The following is a 20,810-nucleotide window of genomic DNA, read 5'->3' as shown; positions in this document are numbered from 1 at the left end:
TCTGCTGGGTATGTACCCAAAAGAAAGGAAATCAGTATATCAAAGAGATGTCTGTACTCCCATGTTTGTTGCAGCACTGTTCACCAATAGTCAAGATTTGGAAATAACCTAAGTGTCAATCAACAGATGAGTGGATAAAGAAAGTGTACGTATACACAATGGAGTACCATTCAGCCATAAAAAGAATAAAATCCTCTCATTTGCAACAACATGGATGGAACTGGAGGTCATTATGTTAAGTGAAATAAGCCAAGCACAGAAAGTCAAATATTGCATGTTCTCTCTCTTTTGTGGGAGCTAAAAATTAAAACAATTGAACTCATAGAGATAGAGAGTAGAAGGATGATTACCAGAGGCTGGGAAGGGTATTTGGGGGTGGGGGGTGGGAAAGGAGGATAGTTAAAGGGTACAGACAAATAGAAAGAATAAAACTATAGTAAAAAATGATTTGATTGTTCATTTTAAAATAACTAAAAGAATATAATTGGGTTGTTTGAAACACAAAGGATAAATGATTGAGGTGATGGATACCCTATTTTCCCTGATGTGATTATTTCATTTTGCATGCCTTCATCGAAATATCTCATATAACTCATAAATATATACACCCACTATGTACCCACAAAATTAAAAAATAAAAAATAAGGAAGTAATTGTGTTAAAAAGTGTGTAGGTTAGTGAAATAGTATAAGGTGAACACTCTTGTTATCATCACTCAGATAAAAAGATGAAAATTTCCCAGCCACCTTAGAAGCCCTTCCATGTACCTCTTCCCTTTTCCAAAAAAGCAACTACTATTTTGACGTTTATAGTAATCACTTTCTTTGGTTTCTTTGTGGTTTTATCTCCCAAGTGTGCATTGCATAGCTGGACACTACAGTTTAGAGTTTAGTCTTGCTCATTTTAAATTTTGTATGGTTATTTAAAGTATTAATCTACAGATTTTCTGTCCTTCTCTTGCTTTTCCTTACAAATTATTTGTGGAATAACCTGAGCTATTTGACTTGTACAGTTTCCCACAATACTGGATTTTGCTGTCTACTAATGGTATAGTCCAACCTGATCCTCTTTCCTAAAAATTGGCAATCATATTCAGGGGTTTTATTAGACTTGGATATGATCTCTTTGGATTAATAAGCTGTATTGTTTTCTTTCATGAAGAAATAAATGCTCTTTTTAGTATTTATCAGCCATTGATGTTTAATGCTATCGAAGGAAAGCCTGTAGTTGTAATGTGCTTAAGAAAATGTAGTGTGGTGGCCTCCAGCAACCAGCTAATGAGTTCCCCCCTCACACTTCTTGCAATGCAGTTTCTATAAACACCAAAGACTTAATTTTAAAACTATATATGTACACACATATACATATGTATACATACATACATGAATACATAGGTACATATATAGATTTTTAATTAAGACACACACACTCATAGAGATATCAAGGTACAGAGCTTTAAATATTGACTACAACAAAGAGTTTGCCTTTGTCTGGATGATACAATTTGGTAACTACAAGTGTATGGGTGCTAACTTTACTTTTCAGTCCCTTGTTGCTAATTCACAGTCATCTTTGAGCGAGAGAATAAAAGGATATTAAACCCAAAATAATGTAAAACCCAAAATGCTCTTAATATAAATTAATCCTACCAGTCATATTAATTTTTCTGGTCACTCTGTCTTGAAATCTCAGAGCCTTGTTTGATTTTTACCCCTTCCCTAAGCAACAAGTCCGTCTTTCTTCACTCTGATGGCTGAATCTGTCACTCTCCTGGTTTAGGCCCTTATCATCTTACATATGAACTATTAGGGCAGCCCATTCTCTGGTGTTTCTCCCTCCATTGTCACCCCCTCTCCTTCAGAGAGTTTTAGGTAAGATATCCAAGCCTCTCCTTCAGAGAGGTTTAAGTAAAATATCCAAGGTTACATAGCTGGTTAGTGCCAAGCCTGGGAATTAATCCAGTTTTAGAATGAGGACTGTCTCAATACGTCCCTATGTTTTCTCCCATCTTCTTCATTCAACCTCCTTCCCTTTGTTCACTGATGAGTCAATAGTTATTTTGGAGGCTCCCCAGATGCCCAGAACTGCCCTGTGTACTTTGGATGTAAAGGGCTGGGTCTCAGAGCAAGGGTCTACACTGGTGAGAAATCTACTCTCTCTGGGTGGGCTGAATACCCCTTCATATGGGGCCATATGGAGAAAGGACTAAAGGGAGGGGTTGACTGTCAGGCCAATAGGTTCTAGGGGAAGGCAATGCCAGATTGGCCCCAAATAGAAAAAGCCTCAAGGAGGAAAAGTACTTGACCTGAGTCTCAGAGGATGGGCAGGGTGTAGAATTAGGATGGGAAGAAGGAAGGAGACCTGACTGGAGGGACCCAGGCGCAAGTTGCCTTGGCCTGTTTCATGCTGCTTGTGGATTGAAGTCCACTTTCTCCTTCTTTAGAAGTGTCTATGGATGATGTCTATTGTCTGAAAGTGGTTCACTGCAAGCATTTTATGACATGAAGTCAGAAAATCTGTGTTCTGCACTCTCGTAAGGCCTTTCTTGCTTATTTTCAAGTCATGAAATCTGAATTTTTCAATCTTTCTGTATAGAACTTAGACAAATGCATTAAAAATATACATCTACCTTGAGCCCACAAATCCATTCCTAGATATCCATAATCAATGATACTGATAAAATTTAACTACAACAAAGTTATAGTGAATATGGTTGATCAGGGTGGCTTTATACTATACTGATTCTTAGATAAAAATAGAGAAAAACCTTATGTTTTACACTATATTGAGTTTTGTGTGGATGTATTCCAGATTATCAACTTTGCCAAAGTTTGGTTGCTGATTGTAACCTTATTGCATCGCTCATTTTAGCCAAGAGCACTAGTTGTCCCCAGAGACAATGTATTCCACCTTCCTTTAGGTAATAGGACTTTGCTCCCTAAAGTTTTAGAAGAGCTCTTGGCTTTGTTTGTTTCTGTTTGAGAGAGGATATCCCTCTGTCGCCCAGGCTGGGGTGCAGTGGCATGCTCATGGCTCACTGCAGCCTCGACCACCTAGGCTCAGGCGATTCTCCCACCCCAGTCGCCCTAGTAGCTGGGTCAACAGGCGCGCGCCACTACACCTGGCTAATTTTTTGTAGAGACAACGTCCCGCTATGTTACCTAGGCTAGTCTCAAACTCCTGGCCTCAGCCTCCCAAAGTACTGGGATTACAGGCTTGAGCCACCTCGCCTAGAAAAACTCTTGATCACTCAACTAGAAACTAACATTTCCCAGCATCCTTTGAAACCAAGTATGTCTACTTGTCCAAATTCTTTGCAATGGAATGTGAGTGGATGTGGAGTGTACAACTTCTGTGTCATTTCTACAAAAGAGAATTGTTTGCTTTCTACTTCCTCTTTCCTCCGTCCTGCATTCTAAAACTCAGAAGAAATACAAAATCAACACTCTAGGAGATGGTAGAGCAACAAAACAGAAGGCACCTAACCTCATATAGTCATATAGTAGACAAATCCACTTGCCCCAAACTCCCTTTCTTTTTTTTTTTTTTTTTTTTTTTTGGAGTCTCGCTCTGTCGCCCAGGCTGGAGTGCAGTGGTGCGATCTCGGCTCACTACAAGCTCTGCCTCCCGGGTTCACGCCATTCTCCTGCCTCAGACTCCCGAGTAGCTGGAACTATAGGCGCCCACCACCACGCCCGGCTAATTTTTTGTATTTTTAGTAGAGACGGCATTTCACCATGTTAGCTGGTCTCGATCTCCTGACCTCCTGATCTGCCCGCCTCGGCCTGCCAAAGTGCTGGGATTACAGGCGTGAGCCACCGCGCCCGGCCCCAAACTCCCTTTCTATCTCTGGACTATTTTGTGTGAGAAAACTACACTTTTGTTTGAGAGAAGAAATTCTCTCTTGTTTGAACCATCGTATGTTTGGGGCCTCTACATTATAGTAGCTTATCCTGTATCGTAAGTACACTTGTGAAAGAAGTGATAGAAATTGATCATCACGTTTTTCTGACATGGAAAAATGAGGTTAAAATGAATTTATGATATATGTTCTGCACATTTTTCCTAGTTTGTATTTACTTATATTTTTGTTTCTGGTGGTTTTATGTGTAGAAATTGTTTTAATATCCTATTATGTAAGTATATTCAGAAATAAGGAATGATTATATTTTATCTATTACATTCCATGTTTATACATATGTATGTATAAATATTAGAATCCCATTGATCATGCTGTTTCTAATCTAATTTGCTATTATTTAAAGTATAAATAATGAAAAGTTTTCTTTATCATTAAATATCCCTTTATAGCATATTTTTATCTTTTTATGGAACTCGATATGAATATGTAATAACTTATTTAAGCCAAATAATCAATATTGGCATATTTTGTTTTTCCCATTGTTTTACTGTTATATGTTTTACTACCATGAATATCTTTAAGCATAAACCTTTTCACACATTTAGATATTTGTTGTAAAATAGAATGTAAATAGTGAAATAACTATGTCAAATAGTACGAATATTTCTAAAATTTCGAATAATTACTGTCAAATTGCCTTCTATAAAGAATGTACCAAATTACCTTCCCAGCTATAGTGTGAAAATTGTTTTAGATTTAACAATTTACTATGACAAGAAGAATATCTATTTGTTTTGCATTTAGTCAATAAAGTATAAATACATATGTAAATGTGCCCAAATTAGAAATTTATAGCTCAGTGAAGTTTCACAAAGTAAAACCATTGAACCAGCATTTAAAACAAAACAACAAAGAAAAATAGAACATTACCAACACTGTAAAATCCTCATTCCAGTGTTTACTAAAGACTGCTACTACCGAGAATTCTAACATCACAAATTAGTTTTGCCTGTGTTTAAACTCATATAAATGGAGTTATACATTAAATACTCTTTTCTTCTCTCTGACTTCTTTATATTAACATTATGCTTGTGAGGCCTATCTATATTGCTTGTAGTTGCAATCTGTACATTTTCATTGTTGAATAATATTCCACTGTGTAAATACATAATTTATTTATACATTTTCCTGATAAAAATATTTGGGTATTTGATAATTGTTGGCAATTTTTAAAATGCTATTACAGATATATGTGTAAATGCTGTTTGGTAGACCAGTGAACACATTATTAGTATAGGGATATCTAGAGCGAAATTGTTCAGTCTTAGAGTATACATATGTTGATTTTGACTATATTCTGCCAGTTTTCCAAATCAGTAGTACCAGTTCTAGTTGTACCACATTCTTGTAAAATACTTGGTGCTTTCTGTCTTTATTATTTTAGACAGTCTGGGTGGTGTTCAGTGACATCACATTTTGGCTGTAATTTGCATTTCTCTTAAAAAGTAATGAAGTTGAACAACTTTTCAAAAATTATTGAACATTTATTGTATTAAATGTTCTGTTTTGTGAAGTGTTGTTTTTAAAGATATTTTCCCATTTTTCCATTGTATTATCTTTCCTTTTCTTACTTATTTTTAAGAGTTCTTTATATAATGCATTATGGACATGAGTCATTTGTTAGATATATTTGTTGCAAATATCTTCTCCCAGTTTGCAGGTTGCTTTCTCATTGTTTTAATGGTGTTGTATGATAAACAATTTTTTTTTTCTTTTTTGAGACAGAGTCTCGCTCTGTCGCCCAGGCTGGGGTTCAGTGGCACAAGCTCGGCTCATTGCAACCTCCACTTTCTGGGTTCAAGCGATTATCCTGCCTCAGCCTTCCGGGTAGCTGGGATTACAGGCATCCGCCATCATGCCTGTCTAAATTTTTTGTATTTTTGTAGAGACAGGGTTTCACCATGTTGGCCAGGCTGGTGTTGAACTCTTGACCTCAGGTGATCTGCCCGCCTCGGCCTCCCAAAGTGCTGGGATTACAGGCATGAGACACCGCGCCAGGCCTAGAAGTTTTTTGTTTGTTTGTTTTAATATGAATAAAGTGCAATCCATAATCTTTTTCCTTCATGCTTAGTGCTTTTTGTGTCCTGTTTAAGAAAACTGCTTACTCCAAAGTCATGAAGGTGATCCCCTGAGTTTTTTTACATTAGGATTACATTTTTACCTTTCCCATTTGGGTCTGCAATCCACTGAGGTTTTTTTTTTTTTTTTTTTTTTTTCGTTTTTGTTTTTAATGTATTATGTAAGGTGGAATCAATATACATCTTTTCCCCATATGGATATCCAACTAATCTTTTCAAAACCACTTTTGAAAAGAAAAATGCTTTCCCCCACTTCATTGAACTGTCATCTTTATCATAAATTAGGTGACTGTATAGGTAGGTATGTTTCACAGGTCCATATAAGATAGACACACACACACAAACACAGACACATTTTAATCTTCGAGACAATATCATACTCATAAAATTGTATTAAATTTTGATATCTAGTAGTGGACGTTTTGGAGCTTTCTTCACCTAAAAGGCTGTCTTAGCTATATTTGACTCTTTGTATTTTCTTTTTCTTTTTAGTTTAAACAGAGTCTCACTCTGTCGCCCAGGCTGGAGTGCAGTGGCGCAATCTCCGCTCACTGCAACCTCTGCTGCCCGGGTTCAAGCGATTCTCCTGCCTCAGCCTGCCAAATAACTGGGATTATAGAAGCCTGCCATCGCGCACAGCTAATTTTTGTATTTTTAGTAGAGCCAGGGTTTCACCGTGTTAGCCAGGATGGTCTGGATCTCCTGACCTCGTGATCCGCCCACCTCGGCCTCCCAAAGTGCTGGGATTACAGGCGTGAGCCACCGCACCAGGCCCGGCTCTTTGTATTTTCATACACATATTTGGAGTCTGCTCATCAACAAAAAGTGACCTGTTGAGATTTTCATATGGATTGCACTGAATTTACAGATGAATTTGGGTATAATTGACATCCTTAAAATATTGAGTGTTTTCATCCATGATCATGGTAATCCCTATACTTAGTTATTCTTTAATGTTCTTGAAACTATTTTATAATTTTCAGTGTAGAGGTCTTGAAAGTATTTAATTAGATTTATTTCTATATATTTGATTTTTAGCAAAACTTATTGGGCTGTATTTTACCTACAATAAGATACACACCTTTTAACTGTATAGTTCAATGATTTCAACAAATGTATTTGTCAATGGAGTCACTACCCCATTAAGATACAGAATGTTTTCCTCAGCTGAGAGAGTTCCATTATGCCTCTTTGCAATCACAAAAACCTCAACTTTCAAGCCAGGCAAAAACTGATTTGATTCAACTTATATCAGTACAGATTAGTTTTGCCTGTTTTAGAACTTATATAAATGCAGTCATGCAGAAAACACTCAATTGTGGCTGGTATCTTTATAGATACAATTTTTTTTCATTTTTTTGAGATTCATCCATGTTATTGTTTGTATCAGTAGCTTGTCACTTTTTTATTGCTTAGCAGCATTAAAATGTATGAATACATCACAATTTGTTTATCAGTTCACTTGTTGGACATTTAGATTTTTATCAACTTTGGGGCTATCATAAAGGAAATTTCTATGAACATTCCTATGCAAATATTTTTGAGAAAATATGTTTTAAATTCTGTTGGGAAAATTCCGAAAAGTGGAATTTCTAGGAAATATGGTAAGTCTAACTTTTCAAGAAACTGCCACCAAGTCTCAGAGTGGTTGAACTTCTCACCAACAATCAATGAGAGTTTCTGCTGTTTAGTATTTTCAAAAGTGCTTGGGACTGTCAGACTTTAAGTTCAGCAATTATAATGGGTGTGCAGTGATTTTTCATCCTGGCTTTATTTTACATTTCCCTGATAGTTAATGAGGTTGAGCATCTTTTCATGAGCTCATTGGTAATTTGTGTGTGTAGTTTTGTGAAATGTTTATTCAGATCTTTTGATCATTTTTACTGCATTATTTGCCTTCTTATTTTATGTTTTCGAAGTTCTTTATATATGCTCTGAATTCAAAACCATTGTCAGATACAAATACTGTGAATATTTACTCCCAGCTTCTCACTTCATTTTCTTAACCATGTGTTTTAAATGGTAGAAGTTTTTAATTTGGATAAATCCAATTTCTTATTTTTTTCTTTTGTGATCTGTTCTTTTTGTGTCCTAAGGAATTGTTTTCTCAAAGATTGTAAAGTTTTTCTGTATGTTTTATTCTAGAAGTTTTCTAATTTGAGCTTTTACATTTAGGCCTAGGATCCATTTTGAATTAATTTGTGTATAGTATAAATAAAAGGCAAGGCTCCTTTTTTTCCTTTAAGAATTCTGTTATTTCAGCACCATTTGTTTAAAAGACTATACTTTCCATATAGAATTACTTTGACATCTTTGTCAAAAACTAATTAACAACATACGTATGGGTCTATTTCTGGAGTCTATTCTGTTCTATTGATCTACAGGTCTATGTTTACTACTACACTAACTTTATTATTACACCTTAAGTCTTGAAATAATATAATGTAACCCTCAAGATTTGTAGGATATTTAAAAAAATTATTTGTCTATTCTAGGTCCTTTGCATTTTCAAATAAATTTATGAGTACGTTTGTAATATTTATCTTGTAGCTGCAACCTTCTTAAAATCAATTCTTACTCCTATAGTAGGTTTACCGTAGATGTCTCTGGATTTCCTAAATACATGATTATTTGATCTTTAAATAAAGACATACTTATCATTTGAACCAGAAATTTGTGAAAAAGGCCTTTTTTTTCCTTTTAGTTATGAAAACCCAACAAGGCTCTGTAGCACTACAACTCACTAGCTCATTTCATAGAAGGGCCTCATGTGTCCAGGGGCCCCTCAAAAGGGGAGCCATCAGCTGCCCTGTCCTTTTCCAAGTCCTAAAAAAGCAGCTGCGTGTAGAGTCTATATTTATATAATGACTTAACAGGACAGGTGGTTGGGATATTTTGCCCAACTTTAATCCCGTCTTTCAAGTAAAAATAACTTTTTTTCCTTTTTAAAGAAGTATATTATTTTTTTGTTTCATACAAAAGAAATAATACAGAAAGGTATTAAGAATGAGAAAAGCCTACTCTCTTGTGCTCCTTTCCTGATACACCTCTTCCACTCATTTTAGTGGAGAGAAAACGGAGAATATTGGTAGGAGGACAGAAGGAGGTAGACAGGCAGAAGGAGGTGAATCCTGGGAGCCAAGGGCAGAGAGAGGCAAGTCCCCAGAGAAGTGGGAATGGCCAACAGCTCCCTGAGAAGATACCTTCCGTCCTTCCTGGGCAAGCAGGGGAAGTCTCAAGAATATACAGAGAAGGAAGAGTGGCAGAGCCCAGGCTGGGGATGTTAAAAGGGACTCCCGGTGAGGATGGGGGCGGGCCCGAAAGCACCACCTGACTCCGGGCTGCAGGAGGGGGCGTGGGACGGGGGCGGAGCCTCTGGCGATGACAACAGCCACACGTGATCGGCCAACACTGAGTCTTACCTCGTTGTGGCGTCAGAGCCGCCGTCGCTCGCTCCCTTCTCGGCAGTGGTACCTGTTCCCGGTGGCCCTGAGGACGTGCGGGCCAGGTACGGCCCCGAAAGTAGGAAGCGGAGGGGGAGCAGGTAAGGGACCCGGAGGGGGTCCCTGGGGTTGGTGTGGGGGAGCAGCCCCGGCCTGCGGATGCCCCATCCCCGGGCAGCCGCGCGGAGACGCAGCCGGTCCACGATGCAGCCCCGGGGCCCCGCCGCGGGACCGCGAGCCTTGCGTGAGCGGAGGAGTGCCCGGCCCCGCGGGAGCCGGCGATCCTGAGGCTACGACCTTTCGGAAGCACCTGCCTCCGTCACCAGCGCAAGCTTTTCCAACACCCCTGCTCCGCCCTTCTTGATGCAGAAAATGGTGGTCAGCTTGGGGGGCTGGGCGGCTGAGGCGGGGGGCGAGAGCGGCTAGGAGGGCCCGGGCCCGGCGTGGGGAAGGGGCCGGGTGGCGGCGGGTCCTCTCTAGCGTTCCGCTGCAGCAGCCCCCACTCTTCCCACCCCGGCCGTCTGCAGGTTTGCGGGGCCAAGTGTTGCGGCGACGCACCTCACGTCGAGAATCGGGAGGAGGAGACTGCAAGGATAGGCCCAGGTCGGTGCGAGGGACGGTGGTGGGGAAGGGGTCAGAACATGAAGAAAGCCCAGTCTGAGACCCCAATCCGTGCCTTCACCCCCACACTTCGCAATCCCCCACCCCCACCGCTTCTTCGTCCTCCATTTTGGTGCCTGCAGAGGCCTGGAGATGGATCTGCAGAGAAGATGGTGGGCTTTGCGGGAGAGAAGGGCACAGACTGGCTCCCCTCCTCCCCCGAGGGTACATGGGGCCTCTCTGGTGGAAAAAAAATGAAATTTAAAAAAGGCCTTTGAAATCCAGGGCTCTGAATTTTGAAAGGTGGGTAGTCGGGCCTCTGTCCTCGGTGCTGATCAGTTCACCAAGAATTGAGTCCATTTTCTCTCTGTCTCCTAGGAGTAATGGAGTCCAAAGAGGAACGAGCGTTAAACAATCTCATCGTGGAAAATGTCAACCAGGAAAATGATGTAAAAGATGAAAAGGAGCAAGTTGCTAATAAAGGGGAGCCCTTGGCCCTACCTTTGAATGTTAGTGAATACTGTGTGCCTAGAGGAAACCGTAGGCGGTTCCGCGTTAGGCAGCCCATCCTGCAGTATAGATGGGACATAATGCATAGGCTTGGAGAGCCACAGGCAAGGATGAGAGAGGAGAATATGGAAAGGATTGGGGAGGAGGTGAGACAGCTGATGGAAAAGCTGAGGGAAAAGCAGTTGAGTCATACTCTGCGGGCAGTCAGTACTGATCCCCCTCACCATGACCATCACGATGAGTTTTGCCTTATGCCCTGAATCCTGATGGTTTCCCTGAAGTTAATAGGGAGACCCCTGCTTCCTAAACTTACACATTTGTGGTGTACCTTTGTCGTAAACGTTTTGATGTTACCTATTTCTTGTGGGTCTCCTATTACCAGCTTCTAAATGAATGTTGTTTTTGACCCAGTTTGTAAGTTTCTGTCAGCAGGGGAGTTTTACCTATTGCATGGAAAGATGCTCATTATATATTGTGAAGTTAATAAAACAGTTTTAAAAAGCATTCTCTGCATTCTTTTTTACTTTAAATCTTAAACATGCACCTAAACAGTCATATATATACATATATATATATATACACACACATATATATAGTAAATAGTGTTTATCTCTGTGGTAGAATTAAGAGGGAGTTTATTCTTGCTTACCCATAATTTCTTATTTTTCAAAATGGAACACGTATTACTGATAAAAAGCAATGTGACCACCTTATAAAAGCGATGTGAGCACTTACTAAACACTTGTGACAGAATCTCAATTTTAGCTTGCCTCTGGGTTCTCTTTTTAGAAATGTAAGAGACACATCTCTTTGAAGATCACAATATTTATCAGTAAGATGAAGACAATCACCTCCCAGGCTTGTTGTATGGACCAGATAAGGTAATGAGGTTGTGAGCTTTCTCCCAAGTTCTTGTTCTTACTGACATGCATGACCCAACACTTTAGATATTCCCTTCTGTTATTAGAGGAAATTTCCAAGGTGAGGTCTTCCCTATATTCACAAGTCCAGTGGACTAAGGAGTAGGTACTTTCATTCCTCTGCTGCTGTGCTCTATTCTCATCATCTCCCCTGGGTATTACTCTGCTAGGTTTTGCTCCCTACACTGGCTCCTACCAATGCAGATGTTCAGAAATCCTGAAAGTGAGAAAGTCCCACCAATTTCTCTGGAATTTCCAGTGGATTGAATCCTTGCTCTACTCTACAAAACAGTGGACAAATCCCCTCTCCCTGCTTTGTTTCATGGAAAAACATTGTCTGTCTAGATCTTTCCTTACAGGTAGTTCTCTCCCAGGAAACCTCCTCCTCAGTATAGCAGACTATAAGATGTGTGAGGAAACATAGCCCACTTTCAATCTGAGATAGCCCCACCTCATACCAGCTCACATTTACCTGAAATCCATGAATGTACAGAATTTTGTTATCTATACAGAGTTGGACATCAGGAAATCACTTAGTGAATAAATGGATACACAAATGAGATCTTTATGAGAAGTCTACGGGAAGACAATTGGGGTTAAGTGTCCCAGCAGAACTAGGGAAATAAAATCCCCCTCAGTTTGTGCTAATTAGATGAAATACACACATTTTATGTATGAAGACAGTCTTATAAACTTAAAGTTAGGATTCCAGAACAGGGGTTGGCAAACAACCCATGGGCCAAATCTGGCCCACTGCCTATTATTTGGCCTATAAGAATGATTTTTACATTTTTTAAAGGTTGAAAAACTTGAGAATATTACACCAAAACTATGAAATTCAAGTTTTGGTGTCCATAAATTTTTATTGGAACAATGGTCTGCTTATTGATTTACATGTTATCTATGGCTGTTTTTGTACTACAGTGTCAGAGTTGAGTAGTTGTGAAAGAGATAGTATAGCTTGCTTACAATGACTACATATTTTTTTTCTGGTCCTAACAGAAAAAGTTTGCCACTCCTGTTCTAGAATATAACATTGCAATAGAATTTGTGAAACCAAAGGGGAAAAGTGGACAGGCAGGTGAAAATGTCACATAACATCACAAACCCCAGACATCATGAATCAGATGCCTAAGTAATTTCAAAGCTCTTTCTCCTCCTGCAGGCACTTAAGACACAAGACAGAAGATTATAGAGAGGCTAGAGTTGAAAGGTCAGGAAAATTGATGAACAGAGAGGCTTATGTCATACCAGACTTCTTACTCTTGATTGTCAGTGTTAGCACCAGCTTCAATGGAAAAAAAAAGTGTTCATAAGGAGAAATTAAGTTCATGTGTGAACTGATATCATACCCATGATAGAAGATGAGACACACATATGCCCAGAAAAATGCATATCTCTTCTATGTCTAGGCAGATTGAAGTTGCCCTGTCAGTTTCTCAGAGAAAGTTGGGTTTAAGATTCTACTCTATGAAGAGAGTCTTCTGCTAACCAGTTTCTCTTGGCTCTTAACACGGTGTTTGTGTCTGAAGGCGCAGCTGAGGCTGTAGCATGTGAGTGGTCAGGCTCCATATAAAATGCTCAAGCAACTACCAGTAACCAGCAGACAGTGAGCAAAAGGCAATAGAGAGCAGAGCATAACATTCCCTCAAGGGGAGCAGCTATAGCTAAGATTCTGAAGGCATTTGCCTATATATCATTTCTATAGGTTATATGGTGAGCCTCCTTTTCTCCTTTACTGTGGCCATTCTTCACAAAATGTGTAAATTCTTCCCATAAAAGCCTACAAATTCTGGCAAAGAGCAGACAGGGAGCTTAGAGAGTGTGCCTTGGTTCTCAAAGAAAAACGATGTTCAAAATGGATGTTTGAGATGTAGATATGGATTAGACCATTTGGGTTTAGCACATCATGTACATCTAGTAAATACTTGTTGAATGAATGAATGAAAAACTAAACAAGAGAAATATTCATTTAGTGCTATTCAGCAAATAGTAACAATTAATACATTTTTGGATCCTTACGTATTTCTAACAAAATTGAGATAATGTAGATAATATCTCATAACTTTCTAACAAAACAGTTACTGGTTTTTTTTTCTTAAAAAATTCAAGTCCATTGAAGGAAATGTAGAAAGTAAACTTAAAGGCTATTGTATGACCAAAGAAAGCACGGCAGGTTGAACATTCTAGTTCAGTGTAGGGCAAGGACACAGACACTGGACTCTTCCAGGAATTCCAGATAGCATAGGAAGTACACTTTGGTTAGAAGTAAAATAAAGCCTTCATGATTAACCATCATTTAAAACACTAATCCACATTTATGCTTTCAGTGAAAATGGAGTAACAGGGACTGGATTTACCTCCCTAACTGAAACAACTAAAACCTGGACAGAACATATGAAAACAACACTTTTCAGTCACTTATCATCTATCAGAGAGTGGAGGGCAAAGTTATCTGAGAGAGGGTAAATAAATAACATGAGTCTTATGATTGTCTCTGACTTACTGGATATTAAAATTAAAATGTATGTTTTAGCACAAAAGCCAGAAGAGGGGGAAATAATAGCACAAAGGCCAGAAGAAGGGAAATGAAAGTACACAATTTTAAGGTTCTTATTCTATATATTAATGTCACTTGAAGGTAGATTCTGATACATTACAGATGTGTACTATAAACCTTAAATCAACCAGTAAAAAAGTTATAGCTAATAAGCCAACATATGAGGTAAAATGGAATCCTCAAAATAGTTGAAAGAAATTCAAAAAAAGAGAACAAAGAACAGACAGGACAAATGAAAACAAATAACAAGATGGTTGACTTAAATTCAAATATCAATAGTCACATTAATGTAAGTGGTTTAAACACCTCAGTCATAAAGCAGAGATGGTCAGATTGAATAGAAAAGAAACTCACCTCCATGTGTCCATGTGGTTTTCTCTCCTTGTGATAGTTTGCTGAGAATGATGGTTTCCAGCTTCATCCATGTCCCTGCAAAGGACAATAACTCATCCTTTTTTATGGCTGCATAGTATTCCATGGTGTATATGTGCCACATTTTCTTAATCCAGTCTATCACTGATGGACATTTTGATTGGCTCCAAGTCTTTGCTATTGTGAATAGTGCCACAATAAACATACATGTGCATGTGTCTTTATAGGGCTAGAGGAGGGATAGCATTAGGAGAAATACCTAATGTAGGTGACGGGTTGATGGGTGTAGCAAACCACGATAGCTCGTGTATACCTATGTCACAAAACTGCACATTCTGCACATGTACCCCAGAACTTAAAGTATAATAATAATTTAAAAAATAGTATGTGGAAAAAAAAGAAACTCACAAATATATGCTGCCTATAGGAACCTTATTTTAAATTTAAAGATACAAATTGTTTACAAGTAAAAGGATGGAAAAGATGAATAATTTTATTACAAATCAAAATGATGCTTGAATGACTGTATTGATATCAGATACAATAAATTTCAGACCCAAGAATAATACAAGAAATAAAGGAGGTCATTATATAATTTTAAGTGGCATATATATCAAGAGGACACAACAATTCTAAGCATTCTTATATTACAGTGCTTCAAAATACATGAAACAAAAACATAGAACTGCAAGGAGAAATAGACAAATTCACAGTTACAAGGATTTCAAAACCTTCTCTCAAAATTTGATAAAATGGAAAATCAGCAAGTATCTATAAGACTTGAACAACAGCATAGACCTTGCCACCAATAACAGTAGTTTATACATTTGTTTCACATGCACGTGGAACATTTACCAAGGTAGTCTACATTCAGAGCCATAAAATTAATCTCAATAATGTTAACAGGATTCAAATAATAAAACCTATGTTTTCTAAGCACAATGGAATTAAATGAGAAGCCAGTAACAGAAAGATCTCTGAAAAATCCTCAGATATTTAAATTAACACAAAATAACACATGTCTAAGGAACCCATGGCCCAAAGAAGAGATCAAAAGGGAAATTAGAAGGTACTCTGAACTGAGTGAAAGTGAAAACTCAACATATGATAATTTGCAGGATGTGGCAAAAGAAGTACATAGGGGGAAATTTATAGCACTAAATTCATATATTAGAATAAAAGAAATCCCTACAATTATTAAATAATGAAAGTTTTATTTAAAATCATCGTTCTAAAAAAACCTCTAGGTTGAGGTGGCTTTACTGGCAATTCTATCAAACATCTAAGGATGACATAACACAAATTCTATGCAAAATCTTCCAGAAAATTGAAGATGAGGAAATACTTTCCAAGTCACCCCATGAGGTTATAATTGACCAGACAACTAAACCAGATAATTATATTACAAAGAAATATAACTATAAGCCAATATCCCTCATGAACATATATGCAAAAATTCTCAACAAAATGTTAGTAAAATTGAATCCAATGATATATAAAAAACACAATACACCATGACCAAAAGTAGGTTTTATGCTAGGGAATCAAGGTAGGGTTGATATTAGAAAAAATTGATAATTTACCACATTAACGTAGTAAAAAAAATGTTATGATCATGTCAATGGATAATGAAAAAAACAGTTGCCAGAATTCCAATATTCATTACTGATTAAAATACTCAGTAGCCAGGTATAGATAAAATACCTCAACCCAATAAAATGCATCTACAAAAGCATACATAATGATGTGTACATAAAGACTAAATGCTTTCCCCCCAAGATGGGAAACAAGGGAAAAATGGACACTCCCACAAAATTGACTCCACATTGTATTAGAAGTTCTAGCCAGGGCAGTTAAGACAAGAAAAAGAAATAAAATTATTACCGATTGCAAAGGATGAAGTAAAACAATCTTTATTCATCGAAAACATAATTGCCTATGAAGAAACTCCTAAATAGTATACAAAAAGCTACTAGAGCTAATAATGTGAATTTAGAGAAGTTGCAGGATACAATCCACAATATACAAATTTAGTTGTACCTCTATATACTAGCAATGTATTAAGTTTTCTGAGACTTCCTCAACAAATTACCACAAACTTGGTGGCTTCAGAAAAACCTAGAAATTTATCATCTCATAGTTTTGCAGGCCAGAACTCCAAAGTCAAGGTGTCACCAGGGCCATGTTCTCTCTGATGGCTCTCAGAAAGAATTCTTCCTTACCCCTTCCAGCTTCTAGTGGCCCCAGGCATTTCTTTGTGGCAGCAAGACTCTCATCTCTGCTTCTCCTCTCTGTGTCTCTCTGTGTATTCTTTCTGTCTCTTATAAGGATCTACCCATTGGATTTAGGACCCACATTAATCTAGTATAATCTCATTTCAATCCTTAATTAATTACATCTGCAAATACCCTATTTCGAAATAAGGTCACATTCTCAGGTTCTGGGTGGATATGGATTTTGGGGGAAAATATTCAAAACATTACAAACAGTGAATAACCAGACTAAAATTTTTAAAAATATAATTTACAATAGCACTAAAAATATAAAATACTTTGGGATAAATTTGACAAAAGATGTACAAGGCCTACACACTGAAAAGTACCAAACATTGATGACATAAATTAAATCCTAGCAGTTTTTTATAAAAATTGACAACTTGATTCTAATGTTTATATTAAAAAGTCTAAAAGACTAAGAACAGTCAAAACAACTTTGAAAAGACAAACATTTTGGAGGACTTTCACTATTTTATTGTAAGATTATTATAAAAGTACAGTAATCAAAACACTTTGCATAGAGCATTGCAATCCTACAGTATTTATCAGCATAAATATAAACAACTTGATCAGTGGAATGGGATAGTGAGTGAAGAAATAGACCCACACATATATGCCAGTTGATTTTTTAAAAAAATAGAAACAAAGTCTCACTCTGTTGCCCAGGCTGGAGTGCAGTGATGCAATCATAGCTCACTGTAACCTTGAACTCCTGGGCTGAAGTTATACTCCAGCCTCATCCTCCAAAGTAGCTAGGATTACACGTACATGCCATCACAGCTGACTGATTTTTTTATTTTTGAAGAGATGGGGTTGCCCAGGCTGGTCTCAAACTCCCAGCCTCAAGTGATCCTCCTGGGTCAGCCTCCCAAAGTTCTGGAATTATAATCGTGTGCCATTTTGCTTGGCCCTCCAATTGATTTTTGACAAAGATTCCAAGGTAATTCCATGAGGAACAGACAATCTTTTCAACAATTGGTGTTGGAACAATTGGATAGCCATTTTCAATAACAGCAATACTTACAAGAACTTTATCTCACATCATATGGAAAAGTTGGGTCAAACTGTATAATAGACCTAAATTTAAGAAGTAAAACATAAAGCTTCTAGAAGAAAACAGGAGAAACTCTCAGTGATCTTTAGTTCATAGAAATTTTAAATTAGAACTCAAAAACACAGGCTCTAACAACAACAGATCAGATCAATGTGTCAGATTTTATCAAACCTTAATTTTTTTTTCTTTTCAAAAGATACTGTTGATTCTCTGAGAAGGATAGAGACAAATTGGTAGGAATCCCAAGGCCCCTCCCTACAACAATAAATAAAGACACACGGCCTGGTGCGGTGGCTCACGCCTGTAATCCCAGCACTTTGGGAGGCTGAGGCGAGTGGATTATGAGGTCAGGGGTTCGAGACCAGCCTGACCAACATGGTGAAACTCCGTCTCTACTAAAAAATACAAAAAATTAGCTGGGTGTGGTGGCAGGTGCCTGTAATCCCAGCTACTCAGGAGGCTGAGGCAGGAGAATTGCTTGAACTCAGAAGGCAGAGGTTGCAGTGAGCCGAGATCGTGCCACTGCACTCTAGCCTGGGCGACAGAGCAAGACGCCTTCTCAAAAAAAAAAAAAAAAAAAAAAAAAAGACACACACACAACCAGAGTACAAGAGACTTGCTTGAAAGCCACATAGCTGAGAAGCTGCTGGTCCACAGTGAGACCTGAGCTGGACTAGAACTTATCGTACAGCAAAAACCTGACCTTCATGCTTCTAGTTCTGGACAAGATGGAGCAGCCCCATCCCTCCAAGGCCCTCCCTATTACAACTAAAAAAACCGTAGTCATAGCACAACAAACATGCATAGGAAGACTCTGAAAGGTAGGATGACTGAAAGGTAGGAAGAGGTAGACGGACTGCCTAAGGACCTTGGAACTTAAGGAACAACACAGCAGCAAGTTCCCTTGATTTCCTTATTATCTCATATAATGAACAGGACTCTGAGAAAGCCTCCTATCAGGAGCATCCAACAGTCATGAACATGAAAAGCTTCAAGAAAAACCTGTTTCCTCTAGCCAAGTACAGAGAAAAAGGTTATTTAACAAAAAACATTTTTGGATATGTTTATGCTGTCAAGAAAAATCCCAAATGGTACAGTATAATTTCATTTATGTAACATTCTTGAAATGACACCATTATAGAGATGGAGAGCAGTTTTGTGGTTGGCAAAAGTTAGCAGGAGAGAAGGAAGGGAAGGTGACTTTGGTTATAAAAGGGTAGGACCAGGAATGTCTGTGATGTATCTTGCCTGTAGTGGTGGTCATACAAATCAATACATGACAAAATTGCATAAAACTAAATATATACATACACATGCAAATGAATGCATGTAAAAGTGGTGAAATCCGAATAAGGTCAATGGATTGTAGCTATGTCAATTTTCTGGTTGTGATATTGCACTATAGCTATGCAAAAGTTACATCTGAGGGAAACTGGACAAATGGTACAGTGGCTATCTCTATATTATTCCTTTTTGTTTAGTAATAGCTTTATTAAGATATAATGCATATATTATAATATTTACCCATATAAGGTGTATAATTTAATACTTTTTGTATATTCACAGATATGTACAACCAACATCACAATAAGTTTTGAGACAGAGTCTTGCTCTGTTGCCCAGGCTGGAGTGCAGTGGGACAATTTCGGCTCACTGCAAACTCCGCCTCCTGGGTTCAAATGATTGCCCTGCCTCAGCCTCTCAAGTAGCTGGGACTACAGGCATGCGGCACCATGCCTGGCTAATTTTTTGTATTTTAGTAGAGACGGGGTTTAACCATGTTGGCCAGGATGGTCTGCGATCTCCTGACCTCATGATCCACCCGCCTCGGCCTCCCAAAGTGCTGGGATTACAGAGGTGAGCCACCGCGCCCGGTGATAAGTTTTAAAATATTTTCATCACATCAAAAATAAACCCCATGCTCTGTAGGTATGATCCCTACCTTTTCCAACCCTAAAGCCCTAACTGACCACTAATCTACTTTCTTTCTCTATGGATTTGTCAATTCTAGACATTATATATGCATGGAATCATACAATAAGTCAGTTTTTCATGGACTTATTCATCATTGGTATGTCTTTTTTTTTAGAGCTGAATATTCAGATCCTTTGCAACATATTTTGTTGGGTATTTTTAGTTTTGTTTTGCTTTTATATTGGTAAAATATACATAACATAACTTTTACCATTTTAGCAATTTTTAAGTATATAGTTCAGTGGCATTAAGTACATTCATATTGTTGTGCAACTAAGTAGGAGGTGGGACTCAACTCTGGAGGCATGGCTCAGACACTGGACCAAATTGAAGATCAGTTAAAACAAAGACAGGGTGGAAGCAGCTTTCAATAAGACATGCTCACCAGTGTGCCATGTCAGTTTACCATTCTTATCACAACACCCAGAAGTTATCACCCTTTTCTACGGCAGTGACCCAATGACCCAGAAGTTACTACCCTTTCTCTATAAATTTCTGCATAATCCAGTCCTTAATTTGTATATATGTAAAAGTGGGTATAAATATGACTACAGAACTGCTTTTGGGCTGCTACTCTGGGCACACTGCCTACGGGGTAGCCCTGCTCCACAAGGAGCAGTTCCTCTGCTGCTGCTGTACACTGCTGCTTCAATAAAAGTTGCTGTCTGTATTAGTCAGCGTTCTCTAGAGGGACAGAACTAATGGGATATATATAGGACATCTGTAGGCCTTTGGAAGACCTTCACTAGTAATTTAACAGAATCAACACTCAGCCAGAAGTGGTAACATGATGCTGTGGATGGGAACAGGAGCATTAATTTTTCTCTCCTTTACCATAACATTTCTTTTCTATGGCTTTAGCCAGCCGCCTTCTCCTGGGAACCATCTCTTTTGTCCTTATTTGGTTTAGAGGCCACTCTAAGGTCCAACCGGACACCAAGCTGTCATTGTTAATCTTGTTTGCTCTTCCAATTACCCTGATCCAGTGTGGGTGAGAACAAAACTCTATAGTAAATATTTCAAAAAGTATAGCATCAGAGAATCATCTTCATGGTTGCTAGATTTGTCATCAATATCCCCAGGATAGAGAGTTCCATCTTC

General features: G+C 38.3%; 1 protein-coding gene across 2 annotated transcripts; it reads left to right on the top strand.

Moving 5' to 3' along the window:
* Positions 1–9,405: 9,405 nt before the first annotated feature.
* On the top strand, positions 9,406–11,057 carry BEX2 (brain expressed X-linked 2). Of its 2 annotated transcripts, none has more exons than XM_531318.6 (3): positions 9,406–9,544; positions 9,971–10,046; positions 10,422–11,057. In XM_531318.6, the coding sequence occupies exon 3, from the start codon at positions 10,427–10,429 to the stop codon at positions 10,811–10,813; it is 387 nt and encodes a 128-aa protein (XP_531318.2). In that variant the 5' UTR covers positions 9,406–9,544; positions 9,971–10,046; positions 10,422–10,426; the 3' UTR covers positions 10,814–11,057. The 2 variants fall into 2 exon arrangements, with proteins under 2 accessions (XP_531318.2, XP_001136336.1); XM_001136336.6 differs by having other exon boundaries at positions 9,414–9,508.
* The last annotated feature ends 9,753 nt before the right edge of the window (positions 11,058–20,810 follow it).

This window comes from Pan troglodytes, chromosome X (assembly GCF_028858775.2).
Source record: "Pan troglodytes isolate AG18354 chromosome X, NHGRI_mPanTro3-v2.0_pri, whole genome shotgun sequence".
Taxonomy (NCBI): Eukaryota; Metazoa; Chordata; class Mammalia; order Primates; family Hominidae; genus Pan; species Pan troglodytes.
This window is presented reverse-complemented; position numbering and strand designations above follow the sequence as displayed.

What these genes read in the sequence shown, in the direction of transcription:
- BEX2 (XM_531318.6), top strand. Translation starts at nt 10,427, where the DNA reads ATGGAGTCCAAAGAGGAACGAGCGTTAAACAATCTCATCGTGGAAAAT.